Source organism: Antechinus flavipes, chromosome 1 (assembly GCF_016432865.1).
Source record: "Antechinus flavipes isolate AdamAnt ecotype Samford, QLD, Australia chromosome 1, AdamAnt_v2, whole genome shotgun sequence".
NCBI classification, from domain to species: domain Eukaryota; kingdom Metazoa; phylum Chordata; class Mammalia; order Dasyuromorphia; family Dasyuridae; genus Antechinus; species Antechinus flavipes.
In genome coordinates, this window is record NC_067398.1 from 270,724,753 (window position 1) to 270,737,612 (window position 12,860).

At 34.0% G+C, this 12,860-nt stretch overlaps 1 protein-coding gene across 7 annotated transcripts in view; it reads right to left on the reverse strand.

The window, feature by feature from the left end:
- Positions 1 to 1,280: 1,280 nt before the first annotated feature.
- PALM2AKAP2 (PALM2 and AKAP2 fusion) overlaps positions 1,281 to 12,860 on the reverse strand; it is a 518,845-nt gene continuing 507,265 nt past the window's right edge. For 4 of the 7 annotated variants that reach the window (XM_051961361.1, XM_051961410.1, XM_051961400.1 and 1 more), the window contains 2 exons: positions 10,045 to 10,086; positions 1,281 to 6,100 (listed from right to left, as the gene is read on the reverse strand). In XM_051961361.1, the coding sequence (XP_051817321.1) occupies positions 6,002 to 6,100; positions 10,045 to 10,086 (141 nt within the window). In that variant the 3' untranslated portion in view covers positions 1,281 to 6,001. The remainder of the gene's footprint in view (positions 6,101 to 10,044; positions 10,087 to 12,860) is intronic. The other 3 variants (XM_051961383.1, XM_051961372.1, XM_051961391.1) reach the window with 3 other exon arrangements.

Below are 12,860 nucleotides of genomic sequence, written 5' to 3' on the forward strand. Positions count from 1 at the left end.
AATGCACTTAATTCATTTTTCTAAGATAAACTTTTATTTTCCTAAAAATCCAACCATGAAGTAATGAATATTAGTGATAGCCTATACCAGGTATTAGAAGATATATAATAAAGTCATATGTTTGGATCATGTTATGTGTCTATCTGTCTATGAGTCTGAATTGTGACAGGTATAGGATCTGGTTTTGTTTTTGTTTTTTTAAAGGTTAAGTAAGTCATTGGTTATATAAAAAATAAAAATCCATGTTATCAAAGCAGACTCATACATACCTTCTTAGTTGCCTAAAGCACTGAGAATTTGTGATTTGCCCAATCACACAGCCAATGTGTCAGAAGTGAGCCTGGAACCGAAATTTTCCTGGCTCTGTGGCTGGCTTTCTATTTGTTACACCATAGAATCCCCAAAGGGGGTCATATTATTTTAGTACCATATTGACTTTAAAAATTAGAACACTAAGTCCATTGTTATTCAACTTCTACATGCAAAGTAGTGTAAATAACAAATTCATACTTTATTACATATGATGCTTCTTGAATGTTTTTTCCTCCCCACTGTTCCTATCAGAATTAGTAACTGAGGTTAATTTAAATTCTAAGAGCTGAGATTCTTCCTTATGGAAAAACATGCTAAGATTTGCAGTTAAAGAACCAATGTTCCCCTCTTGGTGTTTACACTTACTTGGTGTGGGAGACCTAGGAAAAATTCTGTTTTCAAGTTTCATCTCCTACATTTGTAAAATGAGGATAATAATTACACTGATTGCTTCAGTGTTCTGAGGAAGAATTATGATCACATATAGAAACTAATGTTATATAAAATACCATACAAATGTAAGTTATTTCAAGTAGTTTTATTTTTAAAAATAAAACTTTAGCTTTGGCCTCCTCTGGTTATAAAACAAATAATAAAACTCAGTTAATAAGTTAACTACTTCTTAGTTTCTTTTCTCAATTAACCCTTCCCATGCAAAAAACAAAAAAATAAACTTCCACTTCATTGGTCAGAATTACCACTGAAGGTTCACATCAAACACAGGAGGCCCAGGATAGCAAAGAAGCAGTGTTAAATATCATACTTGCTCAAATTCTTTTGAGCTTATTAATCAGTAAGAATTTAAGTGTCTCCTACTGTGTGGGCAAGGGGGATACCAGTACAATTTTGAAGGACTATCTCATAAGAATTCAAACTGATCTTTTAGCAAAGAGTTCCAACAAAAATACCAAATTTCATGATATTATCAAGCAAGAAAAGTAGCATAAAGTAAATCACATCCTTGATGGTCAATTTCAGTTAACAATTTTATTAATAGGTACTCAAGGTATTTAGAAATAAAAAAAGCATGACTTCACAGATTATCTGTAAGGACAATGAGCTTTACTTCAGAGTAAAGAGTCTTCAGAGTAGTAGCCCAAATAAATGCTGAGGGATTGATTTAATTCAGGAAAATCATGGTTCTCATAGATCTAGCAAATATTAAACAACTCCAATGAACTAGTTAAACTATCACATTCTATGTTTTGTACAGTCAAACTGCCATTTTTGAATTGATTTAATTTTTGCCTTCCTTACTATTGCTAGTAGTCCCTTAATAAATGCTATTTGATTTTAATTCAATCAAGCAAGGTGGGCATTCCACATTTAGAATATTTTCTAAGGAGCATGCCTGAGGAAAACAAGTAATGAATCTCTTCTCTCTCAACTCTTACAAAATGTTACATAGTCTCTCTGGCATTTTCTCTGCATTGGTTGTTTTTTTCTTGACTATTTTCCTTTGTTTCAGGGGAGATTTCAGTGCTAGGGAGGAGGAAGAAGGGTGAGAGGTAAGGATGGAATGAATCAGGTAATTATTAAGGGATAAAAACAAAAGGCAACACCCAGGTAGGTGTTGTATTCAGATGGGATTCCTAAATAAAGGACGTGGATAATTATTTACTCTGGGAACCATGTTTTATTTCTGACAAGCTCATACTCAGTATGTGTTAAGCTCTTGAGTTGGACATTTTATGGATTGACATGTGAGAAAAAAAATATTTTATCTTCAAAGCCTGGAATTCCCAAATTGCCTTCATTTGTTTCATTTCTGCCACTGGATCCATCTTTTCCAGACTAAGGTTAGTGACTAAGATTGGTGACTAAGATTTAAACAGTAGTCATTTATAGAAATACAACACAGGCTTTGGTTTTAATGAGAAAATAATTATATACTTGCATTGTATGTCCCACAGTCACTATAAAACAGAAGCAGAATAGTTACATTTAAGAGGTTAACATACACAGAAAGCCAAGTATACAGTATGATTGAGTTTTGATAAACAAAAGTCTTGTTCCTTTTTTTCCTTTTTCTTTTTAATGTAATATGAATCAAAAGCAAGACAAAAATCAAAGTTTGGCAGCTCAATGAATAACAGTTGAGGAAATTAATGCTATAAACCAAAACTGGATATATTCATTGACTCTAATGCTGAAGCTATTCTTCCTTGCAATGAAATTTCATTACATCTGTTCTTTAGCTGGAGAAAGGTTTTATTTTTTCCATGGAGATAGCATTAACATTGTAATAGTATTCCTTCTTTTAATTTCTTATATATGCATGTGTGTGCATATGGATACATACATGTATGTATGTGTATACATACATACTATATATATATACTACACATATATATATGGATACCTATGTGATAACATGCAAGTGATACCGACAAGAAGAATAAACTATATAGCTTGATCCAAGGGACACATAGCCCATGCTTCTTGTTATGAACAGAACCCTGTTTCCAAAACTTCTGCATGAAAAAAACAAAGGGGAGAAAGAAGCATGAGTCAACCTGTGGAAATTGAACTATTGGGTCTTTGGAAGATTGGGCGCCTTGTCAGGCAAGTTATAAACACCAAAGGCTATATTTAAATTCAGATTCTAGGCAGTGTTATTTCCACTATATGCTTGAATACAAATATTCTATCTATTTGAATATTTTTCTGTGGATATGAAGGAGAGGACACAATTTGGTATGGGAAAGGTGGGATGGGAAAGGGAGAGTAAGTAGAACTTACTCTTTTCACTTAAAAAAAAAAAAATCTTTCTTTCCCAATGACCAAATCCTCTCTGGGTTTCTTATTGATGGAACCTAGCTAGTCTGAAGCTATGCACACCACTGGTGCTCAAGAATGCTTGCTTGCAAAATGAATAAACATTCTGGAAAATCCAGATTCTCTTAAGGAATTCTAATTTGCAGTTCTCCCAAAGAGGATATTTTTGGGTGAAGAATGAGGAAAAATAGCCAGAAAGGCAGCATCTTAGAGCAGAATAAATGCAAGATGAAGAGTCAGGAACTTGAAATTCAAATGATGACCCATTTGGTATGACTCTGGGCAAGCCATTTTAATTTTAGCTTCAGTTTTCTAATCTATCAAAGGAAAGCATTAGCCTACCTGACCTTCAATTTTCCTTTTAGCTATAAAATTTGTTGTGGCCCTTGGAACAAGCGTCTTCTGCTGAAGGGTTTAAGCCTGTTAATGCAAACCTAGGCACATTAAATCTATTCAGAAGCTATTTTTCTACCTGTATATTTTCTCAAAAGTAGTGCAGAAGTTCTTTGTAAAAAAAAAACAAAAACACCCCTCCCCCCCAATATTCAAGTTAAGCTTAAACCAGTCTTAAAAATGTCCTATTGGTGTTTAATTGCTACACTTTGGAATTATTTGCCGATTTCTATGGACAATGTAGGACTCAAAGAGATTTTACTTTATTACTTATAGAAAACAAAACAAAACAAAATCCACAGGTCCAGATACATCAGGTTAACAGCAGGTGCGATTTTTGGTTCACATTTCTAAAACTTGGCTTCAAACAAGACAGCTCTTTGGCAGTCCACTATTTCTATCCCCTTTGTTAATATCATTTTTGCTTACATTCTCTACCCCCCTACCCCAAGTTAACACTTATATTATCTACTTAAAAAAACAGACAAACTAAGAATGATGCATTGTGGACTTTGCCATATACTTTAAGTGAAAATTGCTCCTTGTTAGAGCAACACATATCATATCATATGACATACCAGAAACAAAGTAGAAGTGAATATTAATGAGACTAAATTTAATTATTGCCTTAAAAAAATAAAAATACTAGTTACGAAGAAAAGGAAGCAGGTTATTGTTTCCTCATTGTCAGATTTTTTAAAAATTCTTATTTAGATATTATGGCACTCAATTGTAGAATATCACCATTATATTGCTTTAAATGAAAGTAAAACCAGCATCCTCTAGTCTACCTATGAATACAATGCACAAGAATAAATACCACAATCCTTTTTTCTAAAAGTCATTTTACAAAACTGCCTCAAAACACTGCATTTGGGCTTCATGCAAATACCATGTTGGGTCAATTTAATATTACAAATACTGCCTCAATTCAGTGCCTTTATATCCCTTTTCATAAAAAAGAAATTCTCAATCACTCTCATAGCTAGCAAACAGCTCTGAAAAAAATAATTTTACAATTCTAACCCAAAGTCATTCTGGAATTTACACACACACACACACACACACACACACACACACACACCCCTAACTCACAAGTACACATACTGCATTGTGTATGCAAGTAGGCGGGCACACACACACACACACACACACACACAATTTGAGTATTTGTAGTTGACTCCAATCCTTCAAAGTCCTAATTTTATGTGTTTCTGTGTATCATTCTGGAAAACACTGGCTGAACAGCAAAAATAACCTCTTTCCCTCTCATCTCTTTTTCACCTTTTTTTATCTACTTTCAAGACCGCTCAAAATTTTCACTTTCTGGAAATACAAAGATTTCCATTTCTCACTCTCTCTCTTCAAGGCCTGCTTTATCATTACAAAATATAGTTATAAACACAACTATTTTCTTCTTGTTTAATACACTTTAAGTCAAAATGTGCCCTTCTTTGTTTTCAATTATTGCCTCTCTAAAAACTATATTTATTCTCCCACCCCTAAACTTTCTGAATCATTTATTTGTTCAATGTGTAAAGACTGTATACAAGCATGGCCCTCTTCCCATCATAAAAATACTTGTTGCCCACTAAATACAGATTTTTATATTAAGAAACATAATTGTGTAAATATGTCCTCAAGAACTGGAGACCAGTCAATATTACAAGCAGACAGGATCCTAAAGCTAAAATAATTCATTTGTGTTGGCTCCCCTCCCTGTCATTCTTCAACCTCCTAATCTAAAAGAGATTGTAATAGGAAGAAATACTTTATTAAGTATACTGATTGTAAAATATGGATTGTACATTTTGCAGTGATAGTCCTGATTTTAAAAAGTTAAATTAAGAGAAAGAGAGTAACTTTACCTCTCCCTTGAAAAATTCTTTAAAAAAAAAAAAAAAACCCAAACATCCTATTTATGGCTGTAACTGGGGTGAACATGATGTTCCTAGCACAGCATGGGGAATGGGGACAATGAAACTGTAGGAGGATCCAAAGGAATACCATGTGCCTTGTTAAATTGCTCCTGCACAAGATGTGCTCTTTTGATAGAGCTCACCATGGACTGCTTGCTCTTCCTTAGCGCAAAGTTAGGCAGGGAGTCCTGTTAGAAGGAAGCACATTGATTTGTTCAGGTTTCCACCATTTGTAATTACTTTGACCTTCAATAGTTACTTGCTGCAGGCATCACAGCTGTGGCTGTTCTTATTGATGGTGGTGATATCCTCCTTTTGGATAAACCCAGTAAGTCATAGGAATCTTCTCTTGCTCTCTTTTTCCCTTGGGGTATGCTGAGAGTTCAGTAGATGAGTTTCCAATTTATTTTAAGTTTCCTCCCAAAGATGTCTTTTGCAGTATTTCTGGTCTAAATCACTGAGCTTTTTTACTCCTTAATAAGTATTTCATTAAAAAGGGTTACTTTCTTTTCTCTCTCTCTCTCTCTCTCTCTCTCTCTTTTTTTTTTTTTTTGGTTTCTTCTTGTTCCATGCACCAAATGAACTTGATTGAGAAATATTTATTCATCCTCCTCTTCCTCCCGGTTGGCATAAATTCCTGCTTCCCAACGCAAGGCTAATGCACTCTTCCGACGATTCACCCGGGTTGCCTCAAGGACCTAAAGAAAGGGAGGAAAATCAGATTTTCATGACCAAGGGCTTCTAAATAAACATTATCCTTATCCATTTCTCTTTTTCCTTCCCTTAAGTTTGACCTGAAATCTTTTCTGTCAACAATAGTACCAAAGAGGCCAAATAAACAGGTTTTATGATAACATGGGACTTTTTCCCAGAGGATATCAGTAGGTGAGAAGGGTTGAATATTACTTGGGATATTCTGAGTAGTCATATGTTCTGTGTATTGTGTATATGTTCAAGCATTCTAAAAATAAAGTTATGGGGAAATATTTATTCCTTTGAGGTCTGGCATCATAGAACATCTATAACCATTCTGGCAAAATATTCTGAACTTTTATCATGTTAGGAATGGGCTATGTAAGCATAGAACATTGAGAGGTGGCCTTGAAGCTAGTCAACTACTCTAACCCATGCCAGCAGTGTGATCCAGGGCAAGTCACTTATTTTCTCCATTCAATAGACAACTCTTAAAAGCTAGCCATTGTAGAGAAGGTGCTGATTTGCATAGGCAGGAGGAATTTCCTCACCTGGGAGATCCCAATACCATTGAAATCACAGGCTGGAGTCTTACTCTACATAATTATCTAAATGATGATAAAACACAACTCTGAATGTCATAAATATGACACCATTCTTCTAATGAAAAGGCTTTGGGCCTCTTCCCAAGCAAGATGAGAAGTCTGAATTAAACCAACAGGCAGAGTGCTACTGGCAAAATTTATCAACATCTGTAAACCCCAGAAGTTGTCTCTGATAACACTAAAGAGTAAAATGTGTACATACCTGAATAAAAGCCAGGTACCTTAAAGAAGTTCAATGAATAAGAAGTCAAGCTGATGACCCACTATTTTATTTTCTAACTTGGGAGGAAAAAAAGAAGGGAGAAAGAACTAATTGCTTCTGGGAAAATTATTGGTTACAAAGAGGAAAGACACTGTTAGCCTAGTCCCAATGTCTTTTACCCAAAGTCCAAGAAAAGAAACGAGGTTAATTGTAGTAAATAAAATAAAATAAAGAAAAAGGCAAGACAAGCAAAGAGGAGCATTCAAGGCAAAATATTAAAAGAAAATATAAGCAGCCAAATGTGATCTCAGGTCAGTAAAGCAACAAGAGCATTTTAATTAGTAATCACACACACAAATTTGCATTTGGTGTCACAGCCACTTCCACATTTGAAATAATAATAACTGACATTTATATGATTCTTTAAAAGTTGTCAGGCACTTTATATGTAATACCTCTTTTGATCCTAACAACAACCCTGTGAAGTAGGCACTATAGTTAGACCTATTTTATAGATAAATAACCTGAGATGAGAGATGCTGGCAGGGTCATTAGTCAAGTGGCTAGCCTTGGTCATGGGAGCAACATTCTGATTCTAAGCATCTCTTTAGCAGAACAGAATGAGCTGTTAAGCTTATACTCCTGGTTTTGTTTTCTGATTATGAAAGTGGAAAAGAACATGCTTTTTCAAGCAGAAATCAATGCATGATACTGGATTAAATTTCAGAGTGAAGACAAATGAAACTATTTCAAATTACTGTTTGTAATGTGACATGAACACACTTTTCAAAATGGATGCAGGGGACAATTATGGCTTTACCTTGGAACCATGGTGCAGGATTTTTCTATTAGAACCCTAGATGGCTATTTGGAAAGGATGGAGAACCAAATGGATTCAAATGAGATGACTGTTTAATCTTTGATTAATAGCCAACTTTTTAACTGTTCTATAAATATGTGAAATGGATGAATACTTTGACCACTGTACTGGAAAACATAAACTATTAAAAAAAAAAAAAAACCTCTAAAGAAAAATTTCTAGACTATTGTATCTTTTATAGGCTGAAATTTCACAGGATAGGAGAGTGGGTCATGTTTTGCACCAAATGAAGGAGCAATAGGCACATTGGTGAGATCACAGATCCAAGTACATGACATGAAAATTTTAATGCTGTATAATATGTAAACAATTTATTTCTCTGATAATTTAAATATGACTGAGTTTTGAGGGTTCCACTTAGGTAACTGATTCTAGATTGTCATTTTAATCAAACTATGGCAACTTAAAGCCAATATAGTCTGGAATGTTTAACTTTCAAACTCATTTATTCTATATAAAGTTTAGCAATCTCACTAGTAGATGTTAAGGAAGGTATTACAGAATTAAGATTTCCAATAGTCATCAAATGTCTCTGGAAAACAAGGATGTGTTATGCCCTATCCATATTTATAATATGATACTAAAGATTAAAAAATAAAATAAAACCAAATGTTTAAAAATTCCTAAATCAGATACAGAGTATAACTGTTTCTATGCTGGAACAATGAAGGATTATTACTATTTTTTAAAATTACTATTTTAAAAAATAACCACCAAATATATGAATATAGCACACTGTACAAAATTAGCATACCTTCTTATTGATTACTTGCAAAAGCAATTTTATCAGTGCAAAAATTGCCAACTGGAACTGGGGGGAAAGAGGAGATGATTGGAAGAAAGTCTCAGGAAAAAACCAAGAGACACGTTTCACATAGTATTTCTGCCTAATGCATGGCTTATGGAAATTTCCAATTTACAAGAGTACAAGTTCAACCTGAAGTTTTCTTTGAGGTTGTATGTAGTTTTCATTTGGATTTACTCATTGCAAGAATAAGGAATTTATAGACATGTGGGACTAGATTAATCCACTACAGGGAAAGTAATTATTGTAAACCTAAGATTGTAGAAGAGATTATCTGGGGAATTTTCTTTAAACATTTCCAAGTGAACTCAAAGCTCAAGGTGCAAAAGGGGGAAAATAGTTTGGTAGTTGGCAAGGCAGAACAACAATGAATAAATATCTAGACTGAAAAAGCTCATTAATTAATTTCCATCAGTCAAAAGCATTTCTGCCTGCTAGTTATCAATTAAAAGGTACTTTCCCACACCCTTCATAATATATAACACAATATCATTTTGTCCAATACACCATAGCAATTCTCTCATCCTTTTCAGATATCACTAGAAATTAGAAAAGGCCAAAAAAAAAAAAAAAAAAAAAAAGTTTTCCTTTTTTTCTCCTTTGGAATTTATTATCCACTACAGTTCCACTCTTAATGTCTCACTGGACTCTCAAAAGACAGGGATTCTTAAACCTGGATCTATGAACTGATTTTAAAAATATATATATTTTGGTAACTATTTTACCAAAATTGATTTTTTTGTAAGACTATATTTTATTTTATTCATTTAAAAACATTATTCTGAAAAGGGGTTTATAACAGAGAAAAGATTAAAAAACCCTGCTCCAAAGATTTATCAAGGAAAGCAAATCATGATAGACTTCAACATGTAGGGAAAGGATTTACAATCTTGGGGACACATATTCACAAGATGTTAAGAGAAGCTAACCAAGTTGTTAGGGAATATTCTGTAAATAATTGTATCATGCTATTAAAAGAGATTAATCTATTTTATTTCTCATGTACATATAGAAAATACCTTTTTTTCCATACTAAATAAAAAGTATGTCCATGGGTATTGGGTACTAAAAAAGGTTGGGAACTTTGGAAATTGGGGCCTATTAATGGAATATATAGCTTTTATCAAAATCCAGCCTATGTAAGTTTAGAGAGAGACTCATCAACAGAAGTTTGGCCCCCACTTGCATTCGCCCCACTTGCCCCCACTGACTCCTATTGCCCCAGGGCAGTTCATAAATGGTTAAAGGTGTGAAATAATCTCAATTTTTATCAAAGGAATACCCATACCAATTTACAAACTTTCTTTCTATAAACTATAGTGTTTCAACAATAAAACTTTCAAACTATAAATTTTTTTTACTGAGAAGCACAATCAACATGAAGCATCAAGCCAAAACAGCATGCATTTATAAAACACCATGCAAGGAGAAACCAAGAAAGACAAGTTGAAAAGTACCTCAGAAGTAACCTTGCTGTTAGACAGTAATTTACAGGTGTACTGGTAGAGAGGGAAAAGACCAACATTAGTACACTGAATAGACATGCCAATATTAAAACCATCCATAGCTGAGAGCAAGTCTACCTCTATGTGATGGACTGATGCTGTTTGGAAGTGGTTTTAGAAGACATTTCCAAATACAGTCTTTCCAAAGGCTTTACCTGATATTTATTTAAAGTTTTGTGTGCTTTGAGACATTGAGATGTCCTATTTTTTTCTTTAATAAAAATATCAGCTAAGCCATACCTGGTTAACTCAAAATGTTTTCTAGCCTTTTGCTTTTTGAATTAACAAGGTTTTACTGTGTGTCACCAGTCCATTAACAGCTTTTTTGTTTACTTTTAATAGAAATGACTTGGGTTAGATGAACCTCAGGGTATTTCCTTGTTCTTCCTGCCAAAGAACTTCATTTCTCCTTGAATCCTCTACCCAAACACAGTGCTAAAACTTCCATCTTTGATTCCAATGTAAGCTGTCTATGCTGAATGTCAGTAGTGGGGCTGAAATGGACATTTCCAAAGCTGCCATTTGGGATTATATGACCATGACTTAAGTAGGTACATGAACAATGTCTCCCTTCCAAATTGTTAGTTGAGGACATAGTTGTTGGAACACTGACCAGATGATGTGGGACACTAAATATGAAAAAGCATCAAAGAGAGTTTCAATATTATCAGAGTTGTTAGGGCTTGTACTTCATTCGTCACAGATGGCTTGTGTTACCGCTGTACTCTTCCTGCAAGGATCATTTATCAAAGGGCCATTAAAAATGGGGATTTTATAATGCTAAGCCACTTTCTCAGGGAAGGCATCAATGCTAACAGTAGGCTTAGGAGAAAACAATAATTAGTCAATAACATTTCATAGTGACACAGTAACCTTTATCCAGCTATAACCCTATTAGGTCTATACACCAGAGTTTAAAGAAAAAAGAAATAAACCTATAATAAACCAAAAAAGTTTTATAGCTGTTTTTTTCATAGTAGCTCCAAACTGGAAACTAAGGGAGAGCCCAGCTCTAGGGGAATGGCTATACAAACTGAAGTATGTGGAATATTCTTTTGTGCCATGAGAAGCGATAAAATAGAGATATTTTAGAGGTAACTAGCAAGGCCTCTATGAATAGAAGCAGAATGATATGAGAAAACAATTTATAACAAGACAACATTATACAGAAAAGTCAACTCTGAAAGACTCAAGAACTCTTATCAATGTATGGTTCTTTTAGACTAATGCTGAAGATGCTTTCTTGCTAGAGAGGTTTTGCACCTAAAAGTATAGAATAAGACATACATTTTTGAACATGACCACTGAAGAAATGTGTTTTGTTGGAGTAAGCATGTATTATAAGGCTTTCATTTATTTATGTCTATAGGTCTATAAGAGATGGAGAAATGCCAGGCAGTGTTATACTATTTTACATAAATGAAAGATTAAGAAAGGGCAATTTTAAGGGGAAAAAATAAACTTTATTTAATGAACTGAAGGTTCTCTATAAATGTTCTACCAGAAGGCTGGAATTTATGATATGCTTGAACAGGAGAAACACCACAAAAATAAATAAATAAATGAATGAATGAATCACTTCCCCCAAATCATCTTTTCATGTACCAAGCTGCCAGGAAATATGGGAGAGAAATTACTTGAAGAAAAAATTAAAAATAAAAACAATGCATATCTTTAGTCACTATGCTTTATAAAACTCCAGTACAATTAGGACTACCCCTAACTTCCAAAAAAGAAAGATTAAAGCAACTCAGTCCTTCTCTGGGAGTCATCACAACAACAATGACTGGAGCAGAAAGGGAAGTGATATAGGACATGGAGAGGAATGACCTCACACTCCAGGGTAATAGGCCTTGGGGACATAAAAGAAGTAAAGCTATGCTAGGAATAACTGCCTACAATATCAAGGGCATCGCTAGAAAGATCAAGATCTCTTTTGAGGTTGGTGATCAACTGATGAGGGGTATTTGGAAAGAACTGAGAATTCAAAGCACTGAGGAAATTTTCAGAGTGATAATGTAAATGAGAGGGAAAAGAGAAGAGTAGTATTAGAACTCCAAAATATGAATGACAAATCAGCCTCTCATTTATAAAAAAGTGTTGGGGACTTGACAATCTGAGCGTTGAGTTGAATGAGTTGGAGGAAAAGATTCAGTGTTAATAAAATTGAAATCTAAAACTCCCTAGCTATGTGCTAGCTTTGTGGAACTATGATCTCTAACTCCTATTTACATATACATTAATACTATTTTGAGATTGATGATGAGAGACTGTGATCAGTCAATAAATATTTATTAAGCATTTACTATGAGCCAAGTACTGTGCTAAACACTGGATCATATTAAATACATCTAAATTTTTCTAAAATTTCATTCTATTCTTTCATTCAAATCTTCTAAAGCTCTCATAGTCTCTTTACAAAAAGAATACCTAGGAATGAGGATGAAAATAGACCTGGTGCTTGAGGTTTAGGTGAAATCAGTGACAGTAACATGATTGTAATTGAATGTGTATAAGTGGGTCTAAAGTATTTTAAACTGCTATCTAAATATGTAGCTATAAAAGAAAAAAAAAAAGTAGGTTCAAGAAGAAAGAAAATCCTTGTGGCTCCCAAATAGCACATTTGAAGTTTCTAGCTTACTGATGAGTTTTAAAGTCTGCTTGAGGTTTAAAAAAAAATTTTTTTTGATTCCCTCTTTCCATTCTGTTAGAGAGAGAGAGAGAGAGAGAGAGAGAGAGAGAGAGAGAGAGAGAAACCTCATTACAAA